The 22,039-nt window shown below is 44.9% G+C and overlaps 1 protein-coding gene across 1 annotated transcript in view; it reads right to left on the bottom strand.

Moving 5' to 3' along the window:
- LOC114350943 (dystrophin, isoforms A/C/F/G/H) overlaps nt 1-22,039 on the bottom strand; it is a 42,430-nt gene that overhangs the window by 602 nt on the left and 19,789 nt on the right. The window contains exons 11-26 of the mRNA XM_028301909.1: nt 19,370-19,520; nt 17,664-18,407; nt 17,442-17,584; nt 16,981-17,368; nt 16,442-16,556; nt 15,205-15,349; nt 14,352-14,687; nt 12,880-13,011; nt 11,698-11,826; nt 11,413-11,607; nt 7,813-7,953; nt 6,283-6,402; nt 5,281-5,652; nt 3,064-4,302; nt 1,802-1,969; nt 693-821 (exon numbers count right to left, since the gene is read on the bottom strand). Of these exons, the coding sequence (XP_028157710.1) occupies nt 693-821; nt 1,802-1,969; nt 3,064-4,302; nt 5,281-5,652; nt 6,283-6,402; nt 7,813-7,953; nt 11,413-11,607; nt 11,698-11,826; nt 12,880-13,011; nt 14,352-14,687; nt 15,205-15,349; nt 16,442-16,556; nt 16,981-17,368; nt 17,442-17,584; nt 17,664-18,407; nt 19,370-19,520 (4,647 nt within the window). The remainder of the gene's footprint in view (nt 1-692; nt 822-1,801; nt 1,970-3,063; nt 4,303-5,280; nt 5,653-6,282; nt 6,403-7,812; nt 7,954-11,412; nt 11,608-11,697; nt 11,827-12,879; nt 13,012-14,351; nt 14,688-15,204; nt 15,350-16,441; nt 16,557-16,980; nt 17,369-17,441; nt 17,585-17,663; nt 18,408-19,369; nt 19,521-22,039) is intronic.

Below are 22,039 nucleotides of genomic sequence, written 5' to 3'. Positions count from 1 at the left end.
TTTTTTTTTTGGTCTCAGTGTACTGCCTACCTTCAGTGGTAACATCAAGGTAATAATTAGTTAACTAAAAAGCAAGAAATAAGTAAAATTTTATAAAAAAAAATAAAACCGACTCCAAAAAACCTACACTAAAACGTAGAAAAATAATTACTAATTACCTACTTATTTATTAGGACGAATTATTAATATTTACTAGCTGACCCGGCGAACTTCGTACCGCCTTAGCGTAGAGATTTTCTTAATATTTTTTTCCGTAAGAACCATCCTTGGACTTCCACAAACATTTAAAAAAAAGAATTATCGAAATCGGTTCAGCCGTTCACACGTGATGCCGTGACAACGCGAAACGGGTTTCATTTTTATATATATAGATGTAGGTATACCATGATTGATACTTTTGGAGTCGGTGCAGGCAAACTTTACATGTTTCATAATCTTGGCACCGACTCCAGAAGTATCAATCATGGTATACCTACATAATTGAGGACCAACAAGTAACGATCAGATATAATTTTTACATCTCAAAAATTTTTTGCGTAGTTCAAAAGAGGTTTAAATATCGATCGATTTCATTTATTTTATGTCTCAAAGAAAGAGGATCAATCATTAAAATAGATGACCATTTAGATTTTTTTATTTGCCGTTTTTGCTAATTTAAAAGGATCATTTAAATACATGCCGAAAATAATTACCTGGTAATGCGTCTGTATGTAGTCAGCGAGGAGAGGATCGTCCTTGTGCTTGTCGTAGACCAGTGAATCACCGTGGGAAATCAACTCCGCCGCGTCAGGGGCGATGGCTCCCAGTTGGTTCTTTAAGATCTGTTCCAATGAAAAAGAATAAAAAATATTAACAGAACTCACTTTTAGGTTTAGCATTTAACTCAGTCATTGTCTGAGATAAGGAAGCGGTATGGGAGGGAGTTTTTGAGACGTCAAACGACAGTGAGACTTCAGATTTATATCTTCTGTCGTGTCATATTATGTCAATGTCTTCCTTCGTGCCGCTCCCATAGCTCAGGCACTGACTGAGTTACGCTTTTAAACTATAGGTTTTTTTGTGCATAAATGTTTATGAATTAAAACTCTAGTAAATACAAATAGTTCGGTATGGTACCTCGAGCCGCTTGCCGGGGTCGCGCTCGGCGGCGGCGGCGGCCAGCGTGAGCAGCATGACGTCCATGCGGCGGCACATGGCGGCCGCGCGGCCCGCCCACGCGCACGCGCCCGCGTCCGCGCCGCGCCCGAACCGCGCCCGCAGCGCGCCCGCCGCCGCCTCCGATTCCGCGGCTGTCGCTGCAGCTTCTGCTGCAGTCGGCGTGGGGGCGCTTTCCACGCTCTAACAAATCATAAAGCTTGCTATACAATCCTGTTCTTCTGATTTCGTTGCGGGTTAAATGACAGTTTTACTTTCCCCCGGAACAAACTGTTTGGACTTTTAAGCCATAGATCCTGGCTATGCTAGACTTGCAGCGGTGGGAGTCCAGAGAAGGCCTCGAAAATACTAATCAATCTACAAAGGCATACAAAAATGCTAATGCATAGAGCTCCACCTTCTGACTGTATTCTAGCAAATAAATTATTGAATTTGAATTTGACAAAGACATTCAGAGACATTACTGCTACTAAAATGACAACGTGAACTGCAAAATAAATTGTATCCACTTTAAAAGGTATTCAATACACAATATTCAATTGTTTATTGCTGAACCACATTAGCACATTCACATTCTTACAGTTTAAGCAGTTATAGTTGTGGGTAGTGCAGTTATTCAAGTGGAACATAATCAAAAGCTACTCACATCGTCAAAGTTGTCGGTCCTCTGGTACTTCTCGGCGACGGGGCTGGCGACAGGCGATGGCGGAACCGGCGACACGGGCGAGGCGGGCGCCTTGTGCGACACGCCCACCACCGTGGCCGCGCGCACCGGCGTCGACGAGCACAGCGGCGCGCCCGGCGACGCCGCCGTCTGCAAGCGGGCACGTGTGACACGAGGATCATGAGGATGATCCCGCGTAAGATTGTTCATTTGAAAAATCGAATATACTTTCTTTAAGCGATTCCGCTACGGTTTGTGTATCTCAATCACTGTCTCAACACAAAGTCGCATAAATCTAAATTATAATGTATATGTCAACGTGAAATTGTGAACTCTGTCAGTTTACAATATAACGCGTTAGATTGCAAACTAACAGTGGGTTAGGTTAGGTTAGATTGTTAGATTCACAATTTTACGGTGACTAACTCAAAGGTGACTGACTGACATAGTGATCTATCAACGCACAGCCCAAACCACTGGACGAATCGGGCTGAAATTTGGCGTGCAGGTAGATGTTATGACGTAGGCATCCGCTAAGAAAGGATTTTACGAAACTCCACCCCTAAGGGGGTAAAACGGGATCCACGCGTACGAAGTCGCGGGCGGCCGCTAGTAATGGTTAATACGAAACAAAATTCGATAAACATCATCATAATTTCTGCCACAAGACGTCTACTGCTGAACATAAGCCTCCCCCAATAATATCCATATTGACCGCTTGGTAGCAGCCTGCATCCAACTTCTTCCCGCTACCTTCATGAGGTCGTATGTCTACTTTGTGAATGGACGTCACACGCTTCGCTTTCTGATACATGGCCTCCAACCCTTATCATTTCGGTACTAAACTATACTATGTATTTTCTACGAACACTGACCAGAATGACCCGATATTGCACATATTACAAATACCAGTGTTTAGCTTGGTATACCTTAGTGACTCTAGTTTATACATATACTATGGGCCACACTTCCGGCTACCCATTTCGGGTCATGTCATCTCGTTCTATAGCAAAGAATCGTCATTTGATGAGATCGAGAGAAAGAACGGAAATGGGTAGCTAACTGTGGCCCACTGTACGTGTTTCGTTACAATGCGAACTCCTTACCCGAGACAACCTCACATTGAAATGTTTAGACGATTTCAGGAATAAAAAATCTAATTGGCATTATAATTCGTATTCAAATGCATGTCACATACGAGTATTAGCTATGCAAACAATCAACTAAAAGTATTCTAAAATTACCTGAGCAGTTTCTTCGACTTCGGAATAAATCGCCTCCTCTTCGTGATCGTTCGAGGTCGTTTCGTTGTCGGCCGACTTAGCACTAGAATCGGATGGGTATGTATACTCTGGGACGTCAACTTTCTCCTCCGCTTTAGCAGTATCAACCTCTTTAGTCAAAGGACTAGACTCCTCAGTCGAAGGAGAAGATTCCTTAGTTGAAAGACTAGCTTCCTTAGTCGATGGAATAGATTCCTTAATCGACGGACTAGATTCCTTAGTCGATGGGCTGGAGTCCCCAGTTGATGGAATAGACTCAGACACAGCATCCTCGAGAATTAGATATTCGTTGGCCTCATCCTCTCTTACGTGCTGAATGTTACGTTTAAGAGCCGCGTCGTCCAGTGGAGACATATCTCCCTCTTCCATTGGAGTACAGGGAGGAGTCTGGGTGGAAAAGTCGAGGTCGTTCCGTTTCTCAACCGAGGGGATCAAGTCGGGAACATTCGCATTATCTTCAGCGCTCTTTCGCATGATAACACCGAGGGTGGGCCGCATGCGCTGCTCCAGTGTACGCACTTCAACGACAAAGGTCTTCGGCTCCGAGCCCAAATCTACCGACGGGCGCCTATTGACTTCCTGCTTCTCTTCCGAATCCGAGGAGGCACTGGCCGAATCACCCTCCGTATCGTCTACTATTTCCACGGTCTCAACTCTCTGCGGGACAAATTCCACCGCCGTCTCAATGTTGCTTGCTGGCTCGGGCGAACTTACGGTCGCTTTTACGATTTCGTGTTCTTTTATCGCCACCACGTGGCACGGAGATACTTTCGGTTTCTCATCTAGAACTGGCTTAGGTTCGGATGGCTCGATTTTATTTTTCGATATCTGAGTGAACAGGTCGCTGTCCTTCAAGAGATTAAACGTGCTGCTGTCTTTCTTGGGCGTCCCGGGCGTGGAGGGGAGGGACGGGGGCGGCTCTATGGAGTCGAAGGACATGCCGCTGACCAGGCTGTCGGCGCAGGGGCTGTCGGCCTTGGACTTGGCCCGCTCGAGCGAGGAGCCGCGGCTCCGGCAGCCGCCCTCCTTGACCTCGCGGCGGATCGGCACCGGACTGTTCAACGCCAGAGGTATTTTTGACTTTTTCAATTCCGGTTTCTCGGTGTCGGGCGTGTCGACGGGACTTTCGAGCCGACGTTTGATCGTGTCCGTCACTTTCTCGTATTCGAGCGCTTCCTCTTTGACCGGGCGAGCGGCGGCCTGCAAAGTACAAACCGGTCACTCGGAGGTTAGGTCGGTCGTTAGGCCGCGCGGTTATTTACAGTGTTAGTCCACTCCGCCGGTCGCGCCGTCGGCCCGGGCGATGCGCGGTGAAGCGTGAGCCCAGCGTGAGTCCGTGAAAGCCGGTTCAATGAATGAGATGCCGTGAGTAAGCGTCGACACACCACACAGCACACACCAACACCACGTCAATCTATTTACATGTAGTCGATGATGATATTTACAGTCGTGAATGTACACCTCGCGATGTTCGATGGATGACATGCCGCCTCCGGTACGTCGGGAGTGGAACTCGAATTCTCGGTTAGGTTTAGGACGACACACGTGTTATTGACCACTCGAGTAGTTTTGCGATCGTCTCGTCGAAGCGACTACACTACGTGCACGAATATTTATAAACAGTGACTGGACTAAACGAGTAAGCGGCGGTCTCACTCGCACCCTCAACAAGTCGTAAGCGTGCGATGGAGATCGAGGACTAATGAACAAAAATACCAAAAGCTAAAGGGTGTTTCAGTTCATCACTACAACTTATTCGAGTGTTTTGAGACGTTAAATACATAATGTTAGAAAATATCGTACTGACTCGAATAAGAAGTAGCGACGAGCATATAAGCACGAATCGACATGGCGGAGCATTATGTCATGGTGATTTAACAGAATCTTTAATGTCAATTTTGAAGAATGTCTTATAATAATTATGCAATGAAAATGTCCCGATCGACCTGCGACTTTTGGATATGGTTTTGATCAGTTAAAAGTTCATGGGTAAATCAACGCAGCGTAACCGTAAAAAAAAGAATAAAAACCTTTCTTTACTGTTATCAAATGTGCCGCGAAGGACGTAAAAACGTGTCACCCTCACTATGACGCTTTTAACAACCCAAACCTATCCACATTCCAAGCCCGTGAACGTTCCCAGCAATGTCGAGTCATGAGCGAGCATAAAACACTGACCTCGATCTTCTGCAGCAGACGGTCGTAGGAGGCCGCGAGCGCCGCGTCATCGAGCGCCGCCACCTCGGCTGCCCTCGCTCGGAGTTCTTTTTCAAGCTGGGTCAAGCGAGCCGCTGACGGCGCTGTGTTCGCAGCCAGCTCGGCTTCAGCGTCGGTTATCAAGCGGCGCACCGAGGGCTCCCTTGGGCCGCCCGCGCGGCGCCGCGCCTCGTCCCAGCGTTGGTTGATGGCGTCCACCTGCTGCTTGAGGTCCTGCAGCTGTGCTGGCTCGCACAGCTCGGCGAAGTGCCGGTAGTTGGCGTTCAGGCGGTCGTGTGTGGCTTCCAGCCGGGATAGTTCGAGCTCCAGCGCTTGCCGGGCCGGGGAGGCACCCTGTGGACCAAAAAACAAAGATCAATTTATTTATTAGATATAGACGACGGCACGTCAAGGTTACCACTGTGGGTTCTTGTACTATTGTAATAGGGGCGAGTTTCCAACAAAAATAGGTAACCTGATGTGCTGTCGTGTGTACACCAACAGAGTTAAATACACTTCATACATTTTTACATTATTAAGACGTCACGATACGTCGTCGTTTGTCGTCGCCGTTTCAGTCAAATAACCACTGCTGGACAAAGGCCTCCCCAAGACCTCAGTCACAGGTATACACAGCATTTCTCTTTTCAGGGTTGATCAATTAATGATATATAAGACATCGAACTGGGATTAATCTTGTCATGGGAATTGTAGAATGCAATAGACCTCAATCACATCGATCGTAAAACAAACGTTACTATGAGGTCTCACAGTCCACGTGGACGCACAAGGTCACACGCGAACCAATCGCAAAGCTCTATTCAACGCTGTGCGTTCGATTTGCTGCTTCACTTAAGAAAGCATCGTTTGTGAATACGGGTGTTTGTTATCTTTAAGGTGTCAGATACTAGACCAGTTCTTGACTCAGTGCCTTTACTGGACGTCTTGCAGCTGGAGGTGTGAGCATAAAATCGAGATGCTTACAGCGCGAGGAGCGGGGCTGGCCACGAGCGCGTCGAGGCGCGGCGCCAGCTCAGCCAGGTCGGCGTGCAGCTCGCGCGCGTGCAGCAGCGCGCCCTCCAGCTTGCCCTTGGCGTCCGTCACCTGCGCAAGACCAGTCGTGAGTCAAGTCAAACTAAAGGGAGATGCGAAAAGGGGGCGGGGCCAGGGTCGCAGCAATATGCCCAAAAACAGAACACTTTGCTCGCGATAGCCATGATGGCAACAGCGACGTTATACAGGGTGGAAATGTTAAGTGATCTCATTCGATTATTGTTTGGCTGGCATACATTTAGTATGGAAGCTGGAAACATTGAATTTTCGGATAGATCCAGTTTATTCTATGACCTAATATTGGTACCGTTTGAAAGAGCTTGTAAAGCACTTTCAGAATCAGTAATCAGTCTTTTGATATCTTGTACAGTTTAGAAATAATCGAGTGAGATCACTTAACGTTTCCACCCTGTATCTGTAAACAGTTTACATTGCTTGCGTAGTACTAAAGATTATTCGAAAGTGAAGTACGTACTGATCACAGAACACATTCAATCGCACGTCACTGCGTATGTACACTGTACAGTTAGTGGTGCTGTACGTACATTACTTGCAACCTGGTATGCGAACGAAGAATCGCACCCAATGCAATGCGTGCATGACACACACTCTTCGCGACGTTTTTATTTTGATTACTTTGTGTGTGTGAATTTCAAATGCAAAACTGGGTTTCGAACTCAGCGCATTAGTTTGCATTTTTCTAGATCTATAAGAGCTTCACAATGCTATCAAAAAGTTATTGCTAGTCTTGTAACCAGTATAAAAGGAAACTATACTCCTTTGTGGCGTCTCAACGGTTATGTCAGATTGAGCTATGGTAACCGTTTTTCTTTAGTAAATGAAACATAATTTGCATTTGTAGTAAGTAAGTAGGTACCTACTTATAAGATAAGTCATGTTTAAATCAAAATTCTACTATTATTGATATAATTAAATGTGTTTTGTGTGCATGCAACGGTTCGGAACAAACTGCATTGAATCTATATTGCATGTTGTGTCAGCCTATAATTGTTGTTGCATTGTAACTTTGTTCATAAGTTTTATGTGTACATGTGTTATGTAACAAAGTTGGTAGACCTAATAAATAAACCAGTAGGCCTAAGATGCGCGCCGCGATAAGCAGTTATCACGCCTGTATTGTGTTTAGGCACAGTATGGTAGCAGCAATAAAACTAGGTTTTTGATGAAATTAGAGTAAATCTATTCAGAGATACTTTTACAGTGTGAGAGTTGGATGGCAAGTGAAGTACCTACATTATACAAGAATAAAAATCTATGGACGCGCCTATGTGTCGACACATACACTTTCACGATATCGTTGTTTTGCTATTAGAAACCGCACAGGCACGCGCCTGAACAACGCCATTTTATCGATTTTGCCCATACATTTTGAAGACGATAAAAGTTATCACGGCGCGCATCTTAGGCCTACAGGAAGATTTAAGTAGACAGAGGAGTGACCTGTGCTCCGAGGCGGTTGTACAGCTCCTTGAGCTGGTCGACGCGGCGCGACAGGTCGGGCGCGCCGTCGGCCGCGCGCCGCCCGCTCTTGATCACAGCCTCCACCTCTGCTTTGATCTCGCTCAGCGTGCGGTAGAATTTCTGAAACACCACCAACCTCAATCAGCTTCCTACTTGATAGAGAAGAACTGCACTGAACTGTCCTTTATTTGACACTGACAGGGGGGCAGGCCACCGTCAATAGCGGATCGCTGGTTCCGACTTTTGCCACGGTGAAAACCGTGTAGTTGAACGAAGATGGTGGCGCCCTTCTGTCAATGTCGTCGGTGGGACATGTCAGTGTAGTTCATCTTTACACTTCATACACATTTTGTGTGCACTTCAATCAAAATGATATCAAAACACGGTTAGCTAAATAGCCGTTTCGACCTTGACATTCAAAGTCAATGCCGATGGATGGTTGATAATGACGATATCCAGGAAAATTGCATATGATTGTTATTATTTTTTTAGTTAAGTGGTATGTGTGTTCACATCTAGGTACTGAGAGACGGCCAAAACTTCTTACTTAAAACCAACTTCCACTTTCTTAACTCATAACTAAAATAAATTGGGTAACTTAAAGGCCTACCTACTTTATACACACAAATATGACACTTTTTGTTACTTTTATCACTTATCTATTTTAAGTGAAAAATGTTTCAAACAAAAAGAAAACACTCACTAGCCACTTATAAACCGCCATGGTGAACACCAACAGTATGTAAATAGAGTCCCAGCTCATATCGGGTTTTGGGTAACGCATGAAAACTTTTTACAATTAAATAAAGCTGAAAGTTACGCCGCACTAAAAAAAATTGGTTTATTATAATGAATATAAAATAGTTATGTAGCTGGTACTTGGCGTATGGCGGGCCGCGCGAGTCTGAAGGACTCACGCTGTGAGCCCGGCCTGCGCTGGCCGCGACGCGCCCGTAAGGCCTACACACACCGCCGGATATAATATACCATAACTGTGTGCACACTACGGTAAAAGTATCTACTAAAATATAAGATTTTAAACTTTCGCGTTCTATTACAATTAAAAATATCGGGTTGAGACCCGTGTTTCCCTATTTCAATCAAGCATATTTTTTGCATTCATCACCTTCATTTGCATCATTTACAACAAAAATATGTAGATCCTTTATTGACCAGTTGTAACTTTAGTAAGTTCATTCAAATAGTAATAAAAACTGTGAATTCTGTGATTACATAATAAAATCTGGCTCCAAATAATGAGACCAGCGCCACAATGCCATAATTTCTCACGTCTCACGATTTCAAAATTCTGCTTCTACTGAATTCCGAAGCGATATAAGAAGTCGCTCTAGAAGTGGAGCGTAGACTTTATGTTACTATTTACGCGTAGCGAGTGTTGTTATTAAACGGCGCGTATTTGTTTATAAGTCACTTTCTTTCAACACTGCGTTTGTCACTCGATGTAAGTTTCTCTAATAAATAAACGTAAAAATACTTAGTAGTTAATTGGTGTAACGAGTGTACTTTGGGTACTATTTTATACTCGTAATTTATAATTTCCCTGTAATGCAAATGCAATGAATCATTCCTAGACCTAACTAATCAAATATTATTTTATCTTGAGAGATGAAATAAATATTTTAAGTCATTTATTTAAGATAGCTATTAAAAATCTCTAAAGATTAACCTGGTAGGTTAAGGCTATTAGCCGACTGAATAGATTTCAAAAACAAATAATTGTGAATGAGCTAGTTTTCAACGAATTGCATTAAGCATCATGCAACATGATGCAACCCATAACTAACATCTTGGATTGAAACTTTTATCCCGCACATATTTAAAATTAACGATGCCACATCGCCCGTCTCCTAGCTGCGCGGCAATCACGGCGCTTGATCCGAATCCTTTCAACGCGGCGCACGCGAGGCATTACGCGCGCTGCATCGGCCGTATCGATTGCAACACCCGAACACACGCCGGCTCTGACTGATGAAGTGATCAATCATTCAGGCCCCTAACCTTTAGCGTAAATAATAATAACCTTCTATGGACACTATTGTTTCAGGAAGTCGATAACGATTTGCGATACGGTTTCAATTTTAAGTTGCATGAGAACTAAGCACGTAAAGATTTACCTGATCGTAAAAGTACATAAACAAGTTTAGACCATAGACAAACAGAGTGCAGAAGTTCCTGAGTCTCTTTAGATGAATTCAACCTTATCTATGATCAAAAATGTTTTATTTTAGATCGAAAATCTGAAATCTCCCAAAATGTAACCTACATTATACCTACATGAAGATGGCCTATTGAATGTCAGTGCGGTGGATGCCGGAAGCTGTTTGATAATAGCCGGCGGTCATGCGCTCTGATAAATCGCAGTTACGTCACCCCGCGGCTGTCTCACACATCTATTGTGAGCGGATTTAGATGCATACAAACAACTGCGTGCGCCCACTGTGGCAAGATAAACTGCGTTACATTTTTTATTTTGAAACTTTTTTAATTAGTCGTAAGTTTATAAACTTTTTAATTAAATATCTATGTAATTCTTCAGCTACATTACTACATGTATGGGATTTAGTTTTTTTCTTTTCGCAAAGTGCGGAAGTGTGTGCCACGCGCGAGTCACGTGTCGCGGCCGATGGAGCGTGGCGGCGCAGAGCTATGTAGGTCACTGTCGCGCGAGGGGACACAGCACCATTCATAAAGTAATCCTAATACACTCGCTAGGATGTACTATGATTAGCAACATACTCGTATCACTGAGCATTTTGGGTTTACTCGTATAATTTAAGGCACTTGCGCATTCGTGTTTAGTGACGCAACTTGTATCGATATCTATTCGTCGTCAGAGGTGGAATTGTGTAAAGCGATCGTAATCATTTGACAGTTCATAACGTACAGACCAGTCAGTTAAACAAAGCGTTTGACAGAATAATCGTACGTTATGAACTGTCAAATAATAACGATTGCTTTACACAATTCCACCTCAGAAGCTTTTACTCAGAGTAGTAGTTGTTTCAGCTAGAGAAAGGTCGGTCCTCGGCAGCGTATCGGTGGCGCACGCTCAGGTGTCGCCTAGTCGCGCCCGGCCGGCGGTGTCCCCGCCGGGTACTCACCAGGCAGCTGCAGGCCGGCAGTGTCCCCGCCGGGTACTCACCAGGCAGCTGCAGGCCGGCAGTGTCCCCGCCGGGTACTCACCAGGCAGCTGCAGGCCGGCAGTGTCCCCGCCGGGTACTCACCAGGCAGCTGCAGGCCGGCAGTGTCCCCGCCGGGTACTCACCAGGCAGCTGCAGGCCGGCAGTGTCCCCGCCGGGTACTCACCAGGCAGCTGCAGGCCGGCAGTGTCCCCGCCGGGTACTCACCAGGCAGCTGCAGGCCGGCAGTGTCCCCGCCGGGTACTCACCAGGCAGCGGCGCAGCTGGTGGCGCACGGCGTCGGGCCCGGCGCCGGCCAGCTGCAGGCCGGCAGTGTCCCCGCCGGGTACTCACCAGGCAGCGGCGCAGCTGGTGGCGCACGGCGTCGGGCCCGGCGCCGGCCAGCTGCAGGCCGGCAGTGTCCCCGCCGGGTACTCACCAGGCAGCGGCGCAGCTGGTGGCGCACGGCGTCGGGCCCGGCGCCGGCCAGCTGCAGGCCGGCGGCGGCGGCGCGCTGCACCTCTCGCAGCGTGTTGGTGGCTCGCGTCAGCCGCGCGCTCAGGTCGTCGCCGTCGTCTGCCGGTTTGCCACCGCCCATGGCCGCCAGCCGTTCCTCCGCTGCGGTGAACTTGCGCTAAACATAACGACACACGTTTTATACAAAACTTTTGACGTTACGTAGAAACGGGTACTGTAAACAACATCTGAACACAGTGAAACATACCAGGACCAGTTCGAGCTGCTCGTCGAGGCGCGCGGCGGCCTCGTGCTTGCCGGCGTCGCGGTAGGCGCGCACCTGCGCCCGCACCTCCTCCACCACTTGGCGCTGGCGCGGGAACTCCTCCATCAGACTCTACGGAATCGACGGCCATTTTAACGTTTATTTATCAACCCGAGTCGACCTATAGTCTTTTTCACCTAAGATGATCCGTATGACACTTCGAGGTTATCCATATTACGCATACTACATATGCAGAATATTTTTGAAAAAATATTTGTATTTTATTAGCAATTTAATAAAAAAAAATTAACCACTTGTCCTGAAATATGTAGTAAAATCTGAGTCTATTGATTAATATTTTAATTAAATACGATGTAAAAATATTTTTTATTTAATGTACGCAATGTGTGAAACGGAATAGATTTAGTGCTGGGGTATTTGTTGTATAACAAAATCGATTACAAAATAGATTAATTAATCGATTGCAGTGACTACTTAGTTATTAAAAACATCACAAAAATCTACTATATTTTTCGATTGTTGACTTTAATAAACGCATTGAAAATAAATTAATAGTTTTTAATTTATAGAAATAGAACCAGTACTTTTTACAAATCGTTTTTTTGAACACGAAGTCCATGGAATTTGAATATTAATAATAAAAAATTGTTACAAAAATATTTGTAATTAAAAAAAACTTTTTTTTTGTTAAATGACACCTATCCCAACTAATATTATAAATGCGAAAGTAACTCTGTCTGTCTGTCTGTCTGTCTGTCTGTCTGTCTGTCTGTTACGCTTTCCCGCTTAAACCTCGCAACCGATTTTGATGAAATTTGGCATAGAGATAGTTTGAGTCCCGGGAAAGAACATAGGATAGTTTTTATCCCGGTTTTTGAAACAGGAACGCGCGCGATAAAGTTTTTCTGTGACAGACAAAATTGCACGCGGGCGAAGCCGCGGGCGGAAAGCTAGTACAAAATATTTCTCTAAAAGTAGGTTTTACTAACTCTTAGAAAAAAATCGATAGATAAATCGCTATGGTTTATTTCTGTGACATCTCTATAACTTTCAAACTCGAAACGTCATACGGATCATCTTACGTGAAAAAGGCTATAATAGTGTCTGACAAAACAGTAAGTTCGGTAAAAACAGCTCAAGCAATATAGAGCGGCATCTCGTTACCTCCTTGTCTTCCGTCTGGTCCGGGGGCGCGGCCAGCAGGCGGTCGAGCCACTGCTGCAGGCGGTCCAGCGCCAGCTCCGACTGCGCCGCCTCGCGCGCCGAGCGCTCCAGCAGCTGCAGCCGCGCCGCCGCCTGCGCGCAACACAATGCACTGTCAGTATGCAGCAGGACAGAAGTTGTGGCCAGACGAAAGCGAGACATTTTGGCATCGGTGAAATGACGAAGGTGACAAAGATCTGAACCAGGCCTTTTTTTTCTTGGCTTTCGCGGAACCAGGATTTTCTGCAGAGAATTGATCTCGAAACGCTTGGTACACAGTGGTGAAATTGGCCCGACTTTGAAATTCGCTTAGGCCTCAGCCTCGAATTTAGCGGGCAGTGGGGCGGCGGCAGTAGCGGCGCGGGAACGGCAGGATCTTATGCGTAAAATCAAATAGACCGGTTCTCGAAAACAGCGGCGCGGGAGCGGGCAACGAGCGGGCAGCGCACTCTTTCTTTTGCCCACAGTAAATCGAGCGTTAGGAATAAATTTGAATCGAAATAAAATTGTCGCCTTTGTTCAGACATTTCGTTTGCGAATAAAAACAAATATCTCGACAACTCAACCCCGAACACAACACTTCGCCGCTAAAGTGCCGCGCGAGTTGCTCGCTTGTTTCGAGATCGGGTCTGCGTTGCGCGCTCCGCTCCCGCGCCGCTGCCCGCTAAATTCGAGGCTGAGGCCTAACGACCGTGTTCAGGATGATTCAAAACTTTTTATTCGTAATCGTTCTTAAATACTGGCTTGCAAAAATAATAAAAAGAACAAACGTCATGTGTGAATTGATTGTCGACTTCTTGGCGGGAATCTGAAGCGTCATGTTAGCGGTTTTGTTTTATTTCCTCAAATTCGTGTTTAGGCGACTATTAATGTGTAATAATGGTGGGTTATTAACCATTGAGTGTTCGTGAACGTGCATGAGTGTGGGCGAGTGAAGCAAAACAGTGCATCGTGATTCTTCGGGTTCTCTCAAGTTGTCCATAGGAGGTCTCAGTAAAGCTCCACAACTTTACTGAGACTCAAAAGGTGGGAAGGGGTATCATCTATCATCCTTTATTATATCATTACTTGGTCTCATTTTGTAACTCGTATCACTTATAAACTTGAAAATGGCAAAAATCAAGTCGACGTCGACGTGTATTTAATTGCCAACATCATCAAAAAAGAAGAAGAATTGATTGTCATCTAAGGTTGTCATAAAAAAATATTGTAACGTTCTGAGAAATACAGTCTTTAAAATTAGTATGATATTTATTAAATTAATTGTCCATGACAAAATTGGTCCTTCGACCCGGATCAGAGAGAGCCGACACATGAGAATAGTATAATACATGCTCTATGGAGGAGAAATGTTACTCCTCGAACATTTCGTGACAAAGAACGATAAACGAAATTAATAGGGCGTCAAGAAGCGGTCAAGGGTGACCGGGTACCTGCGCGCGGTGCGTGTCCCAGGCGTCGGAGACGGCGCGGACCTGCGCCCGGATCCAGGCCGGCATGATGTGCGCGCCCACGAGCTGCTCGCCGATGTCCTGGATGCGCGCCAGCCGCTCGTCGCTGTGGTTCTGCAGGTAGTTCCACCCTGTATAGCATGTAGACACTTGTCTGCCAGCTACCTGCGCGCGGTGCGTGTCCCAGGCGTCGGAGACGGCGCGGACCTGCGCCCGGATCCAGGCCGGCATGATGTGCGCGCCCACGAGCTGCTCGCCGATGTCCTGGATGCGCGCCAGCCGCTCGTCGCTGTGGTTCTGCAGGTAGTTCTCCAAGTCCTGGATGAAGGAAAAAAACATGAACATTACGTTCTCAGTTAAGCCTGCCTGACGATAATGAATTTTTTTATGAACAATAGTTATTTATTTTTGCACCAAATACTAATAATCCCGTTAGCCCCTTGTACTAAGCTAAAAGCTAGTGTCACGAGTGAGTTCACAAAAATAGTCGAGCGTCAGCGGGGCTCGGATAAGGAGTTGACCAATCCAACCCCTCCACCGTTCGGCTATCGTTCGTGGCGTGGCTGAACAAGTGTTCAACGTGTGTCTAACTTTTTGTAATCATCATCATCATTTCAGCCACGGGACGTACACCGCTAAACATAGTCTCCCAATGATTTCCGTATCGCCAGGTTGGTAGCGACCTGCATCCAGCGCCTTCTTACCTACCTTTATGAGCCACCATTTTCTCTTGCAATACTATTTGTAATAAGTCCCTAGGAATATAAACTCTGTGACGTGGTATTACAACGCCAATCTTTGAGGAGGGGAGAGGGGGGTGGGGGGGTGAGCTCACGTAGAGGTCGTCGGTGATCTCCTCGGCGTCGGCGGGCGCGTTGGGCGAGCGGCGCAGGCGGCGCTGCAGCCCGTCCAGCCACGCCGCCTCCTGCGTCAGCCACGCGCGCAGCTCGCCCGTCTCGTGCCACGCCTCCGCCAGCACCCTGCGCACACAACACACGCTCGTACACTTGTTCAATCTTCTATACTAATATTATAAAGCTGAAGAGTTTGTTTGTTTGTTTACTTGAACGCGCTAATCTCAGAAACTACTGGACCGATTTGAACAATTCTTTCAGTGTTAGAAAGCCCATTTATTGAGGAAAGCTATAGGCTATACAGGGTGGAAACGATAAGTGATCTCACTGGATTATTTCTAAACTATACAAGATATCCAAAAACTAGTTACTGCTCCTGAAAGTGCTTCATGAGCTCTATCTAACGGTACTAATAATAGGTTACAAAATAAATTGGATCTATCTGAAAATTCAATTTTTCCAGCCTCCATACATAAAATAAGCACTTTGAGGATCAGTAATCAGTTTGTCGATATCTTGTGTAGTTTAGAAATAATCGAATGAGATCACTTATCGTTTCCACCCTGTATACCATCACGCTACGAGTAATAGTCGCAGAGCAAAAATGAAAAATGTTACGAAAACGGGTTTTCACGCGTACGAAGTCAGCTAGTAAATAATAAACCCAAGTCAGGCCTGCTCATCTCCCCGAGTAGGCATCGAAAACAAAACACGCGCGGCGTATCCGCAGCGGGTTTAATCCACAAGGGATTCACGAGCGAGTAGTGAGAGACGTACGCGAGCGTATTTTTCACTTATTGTATAGTTCTCGCAACTCACGAAGACGAGTGAGCTTTACTTGTGTGTATACGTGCACATGCCATAACGATAATTCAATGACTATCAAAACTTTTGAAAAACGAATAGTAGCCACCACATGTAAAGCTCACTCGCCTTCGTAAATTTCATCAACTATAAAAATTACTCATCATGGAAAGAAGAAAAAATACGCGTTTTGTGTGATGGCAGCACAATAACTTCTTGTAGCAACTCAGCCCTGTCGCTACAGTACCGATCACTGACGTATGTAAACGAAACGGTGCTCTACTCTGAGACAAGCTAAATAACACCATATTGTTGACGACATTGAGTGGACTTTATTTTAAATACAATCGCGAAGAAAACTTTCTGTACATAGTACACATTATTATTCTGTGGTCAAGTGAACTATGCACTCACTTGTATCGCTCGTAGACGCCGTGCGTAACTTGCGTCCAACGCGCGTTGATGTGCGTGACGCGTTTAGTGAGTGCGGCCGGCGGCGCCGCCTCCGCCTGCAGCAGGATGTCGTTACCTGAAGAAAAATGTTCATATACAGCGATGATCTACTTGCACTAAAACTGTACGAGAGAATATAGTCAAAGTCAACATTTCTTTATTTGTTTAGACTAATAAATAGTTCTTACAAATCGTCATTTTGCTCTTAAGGAGCCTCTACATGTCTCATAATATTTTTACCCTACCAGTGCTTCGAGACCAACATTTGGCAAGTGCTGAGAGGAAGCGCCGCAACAAACTCAGTCACCACTGTCTGCCGGTTAATATAAATAAATAGAAAAAGCAATATGCAAAGTAACCTAATAGATATTTTAGAAAACACATCCGCACGTCTCGCGTTCGCCCCGTTCGTACCAGAGCGGCGACGTGACGTCACGGCCGCGAGGTGCCCAGTCAACTCGACCTTGGAACCTAACAATAATACGAACTTATTTACTCACTTGCTTCGTTCAAATTTCTAAACTCGGGAGTTTTGTCGTCACACTTGTCCTTCAAGGTCTGGAACCGGACCTTCATTTGGTACAAATCGGCGGAGTCCTTGATCTCGCACTCGTCCTCCTTGGGGCTCTGCTCCTCAATGTCCTGGAGCCACTGCTCCATCTCTTCGATTTTTCTGAAGACCCCCTCGGTCTTTTCCAAGGCTCTTCGGAGGCCCTCGTTCAGCTTGAAGGCCTTGTCTGTGGCGGCGTCGAACCTCGACTTCAGGTCTTTGGTGCTCGCCTGAATGCTCTTGGACAGGCTGTCATCACAGTCCTCGAGGATCGTGTCCTTCGCCGTTTGGATAGAGTCCAGTTTGGATAAGTACTTCTTCTTATCTTCGTCGTATTTCTGGAAAATAAACCACAGTTGTAGACTAAACTGGCAAAAACTATACTGTGTTAATAATCCCAAAAAAACTTACATTGCTAATGTCGAGTAATTTTTCCAATTGCTCGACCTCTCCCACGGGTATCGAACTGTTTTCTGACACGAATTCCTCTACGTTGCCGAGCCATTTACTCAGCTCCTGTCTGTCTTCTTCGAGTTGATTCAGAAGGTTCAACCCTAACAAAACAAAAAGTTAACATAAAAATCATAACAAAAAGATAAAAAAACCAAAAGAAAAAAAAAAGAAAACAAAAACCTTTCTCAATTTTGCCAATCTTCTGGTCCAATATAGCTTTTGAATCCCCGTATCTCATGACCAGGTTCTCGAGGCTGCTCCTGAAGTTGAGCTCCTCCATGCTGCCCTTCGCGTACTTCTCGCGGCGCTCCTTGACCACGGCGTCGTACGTGTTCTGCAGATCCTCCAACTCTTTCCTGAGCTGCGTCAGCTCCTTGAGCTTGTCCTCCATCTTGTGCTTGTCGCAGATGATGGCGTGCTCCGCTATGATCTGGCCCTCGATGCGCTCGATGCGGGCCTGCAGCCCCTTGAAGTCGTCCTCGTGCGCCTGCCCCGGGCCCTTGCTGAGCGCCAGCTTGAGCTCCACCTCGCGCGCGCTGAGCAGCGTGAGCAGCCGCTCGTACGCGTCGTTGACTCGCTTCGAGTCCGCTTCGATTTCGTCCTTGTGCGATTTCGATATCGATTTCGTGAGCAGTATTATCGACTGCGCGTTCAGCTCCTTCAGCTTCATCTCCGACTGTTTGAGGGCGCGTATCTTGTTTCGGAGGTGTATCAGTTGGTTGTTCGTCGCTTTGTCGGTCAGCATTTTCTCCTTCCACTCGTGAATCTCGTCGAGCTCCCTCTGGAACGCTTCCAGGTTCTTGTAGAAGTTGTCCTTGTCCTCCAGAAGGTTCATCGTGTTTCGTATCTCGAGTAGTTTCCGCTGGATGTTGTCCCATCGCCGTTTGAGTTCTTCTATGCTCGCCGCGTGTTGTTTGGCGTCCTCTGTAAGCACATACGAATATGTTATAGCCTGACCAGGAACATAAAAACCCTGGCATAGAGGCGCTTCAATTGCATTTGATAGTGCAACACTGAGTACAGTCGTACATGTGTTAAATTAATAGGCTAAATTTATGTATCAGGATTCAGGATTACGGGCTAATTTGATATTTTCATAAATTAACGAAAAATATTATTAAAGGTAACCTGGTTTAAATAAATTAAATGAAACCATCAATCGAGCTAGTAGGATTTATTTTATTATTCATCAATAATCAAATTCAGAACTTGAATATTCAACTGCAATGTCTGCTCATGAACGCTTCAAACTCGGTACTTCTTTCCCAATTCCATAAAATTCAAAACTTAGAAAGTGACAAAAAACTTTAAAATAGGTAGTTGAAACAGACTACAGCTAATTTTCATAGTGGACTGTACTATACGATAAACATGTCAGTCAATTTGACAACCTTTGTCGGAAACATTATTCAATGAAAATATTGTCCGAACCCTTAGTATTTCTCTTCGACAAATACATTAACACATAGTGAACCACTTTTCTTTCACGACTATAAAAATATTTTAGCAATTTAATTCACAAAATCAATTGCAAACATTTAAAATAAAGTTTGTTTACACTTTGACAACAATAGACTGACATGCAAGGTGACATGTCAATGAAGTTTTCAGTTACTGTTGCCATTAAAAGAAATTAGTGCCATTAGTTTTCCGCAACATGGCGAGGGTTTTTATGTTCCTGGTCAGGCTATACATAACTTTAAATGCCACGATGAAGGAAATTTTTTTTTTCGTTTCGAGTTCATACATGAAAGACAATATTTTAATCTGTAGAGGCCTCGACCGAATTCAACGAAATGATAGCCAAGGGCAGCCGAAGGTGCCCGAACAGAATCAAATATTTAGATGACAAAAAGAACTGTTATCTTTGCAACTGTAGCACTGACCTGCGAGGCCGGGGTCGGCGGCGAGGCGGCGCTGGATCTCCTCGACGTTGGCGAAGTCGGCGCGCTGCAGCTCGCTCTCCTGCGCCACGCGCTCCAGCGCCGCGCCCAGCGAGCGGCGCCTGCCGCCGCGCCGCTCCAGCTCGTCCGCACACTGTAACGAACATAGCAGGTCATTGACACTTGCATTCCTTCCACGCAACGGGAACGCACGTAGTCAGCGGCGTCATTGACCCTTGCATTCCTCCCATGCAACGGGAGCGCACGTAGTCAGCGGGGTCGTTGACCCTTGCATTCCTCCCAAAAAAGCCACATCCCATTGGGACGTGTAAAAGTGCTTTTTTAAAGCCTACTTACAGAAATAAATGAGTTTTACTGAGTTTTTTTTACATGCAACGGGAGCGCACGTATTCAGCGGGGTCATTGACACTCGTGTTCCCGATCCCGCCACGCTGCGAGCATCGTTCTGCGTGTTACGTCAGCGACACTATTTAGTACGTCACACCCTCGATACACGCATAGTCGTCCGCGCGACTGAAGTCAACGTAGAAATAATGCGCAGAGGTTAAACCTTTGACTAGGCACGAGAGGTGCCTGGATGCGGGTGGCGCAAGGCCGGTCATTGTGGGAGGCCTTTGTCCAGCAGTGGTCGTCATTTAATTGAACAAACGAAACCTTTGACAGCTGTCTTTGCGCAGAAAATTAGACATCACTGATAACGTAGGACAAAGATGTCTATATTTTATTTATTTACTAGCTGACCCGGCGAACTTTGTTCCGCCTTAATGGCAATAAATAAGCAGACTTTTTTTTATTTCGAACGGGATAAAAAGTATCCTATGTCCTTCTCCTGGCTCTAGGGAGGTACCCTGACAATTTTCAGCTTAATCGGTTCAGCCGTTCTTGAGTTATAAGCGAAGTAACTAACACGACTTTCTTTTATATACAACGTGTCCCAAAATTCAAGGATAAGCCGGCGCCGCAGGATGGACATAGTCATGACTACTTTAGGAAAAATAAGAAAAAAAATCTATCTCAATTATTTTTTAAGTTACACAATAAATTATGAAATTCGTCGAAAATTGACACCCCTTATGATATTTTACATTACCACGACTACAATTTTTCAAATACTTCTGTTTTTTTGTTTGTATCGGCAACTTAAGTAGTGCTGCTGTCCACTCCAATTCTTAAAACCCCCAGAATCCTTGCAGTTTTTACACAAAAGTTAATCAAAATATGATATTTCCTTAAAATTTTGAACGATTTTTACTTTCACTCCACTTTGACTCGTCGTTTTGTAAAAAAACAGTATGAACACTACTGCGGCAAGTTTTTTATAAAGTTGACGCAACTATCCAAGATTCCAAAATGGTATAATACTCTAAGAAAACTAGTCGCAAAAAAGATATGCGTACCATTTTTACAAGCACTTCGCTTGTTAGTAGTATGGGATAAATCTTGCAACTAAATTTAAAACCAGTTCTCCTCAACCAGTTGAGCTGAAATTTGGTATACTTATGTAAGTACGATGAAAATGCAATATTATGGTATCATTGAGCTGGATGGAGTTTGGAAGTGGCCATAGGAACTTCTAAATGAAACGGCGGAATTGCATCTAGTTTAGGTTCGTTAGATTTGTCTTTTCAAGCGCACTTTGGTGCTAGATGATGTCCAGGATCCTGATGATGAAGTCAAGAGATGGCCAGGAGCTGGCTATAGGAACTCCTAAACGAAACGGCGGAAGCTTATCGAGTTTGGGTTCGTTGGATTTGTCTTCCCGAGCACTTGGGCCATGAGATTGAGAAACAACTAAAAAGTTTAAAATAAAGTTGTAATAAAAAAAAACTTTTTTAAAAACAAGATTGACTTCGTTTGAAAATTATAATTGACTTCATACACTATTACACTTTTTAGTTGTTTCTCAATCTCATGGTCCAAGTGCTCGGGAAGTCAAATCCAACGAACCCAAACTCGATAATCTTCCGCCATTTCGATTAGGAGTTCCTTTGGCCAGCTCCTGGCCACCTCTTGACTTCATCACCAGGACCCTGGACATCATCTAGAACTAAAGTGCTGGAAAAGATATCCAACGAACCCAAACTAAATGCGATTCCGCCGTTTCGTTTAGAAGTTCCTATGGCCACCTCCACACTCTATCCAGCTCAATGATACCATAATATTGCAATGTCATCGTACTTACATAAGTATACCAAATTTCAGCTCAATTGGTTAAGGAAAACTGGTTTTAAATTTAATTGCAAGATTTATCCCATACTAACTAACAAGCGAAATGCTTGTAAAAATGGTACGCATATCTTTTTTGCGACTAGTTATCTTAGAGTATTATACCATTTTGGAATCTTGGATAGTTGCGTCAACTTTATAAAAAACTTGCCGCAGTAGTGTTCATACTGTTTTTTTACAAAACGACGAGTCAAAGTGGAGTGAAAGTAAAAATCGTTCAAAATTTTAAGGAAACATCATATTTTGATTAACTTTTGTGTAAAAACTGCAAGGATTCTGAGGGTTTTAAGAATTGCAGTGGACAGCAGCACTACTTAAGTTGCCGATACAAACAAAAAAACAGAAGTATTTGAAAAATTGTGGGCGTGGTAATGTAAAATATCATAAGGGGTGTCAATTTTCGACGAATTTCATAATTTATTGTGT

This window comes from Ostrinia furnacalis, unplaced genomic scaffold (assembly GCF_004193835.3).
Source record: "Ostrinia furnacalis isolate ACB-3 unplaced genomic scaffold, ASM419383v2 OfSCF1026, whole genome shotgun sequence".
NCBI lineage: Eukaryota > Metazoa > Arthropoda > Insecta > Lepidoptera > Crambidae > Ostrinia > Ostrinia furnacalis.
The sequence above is the reverse complement of the archived record's forward strand: the minus strand, read 5'-3'. Positions and strand labels throughout refer to the sequence as shown.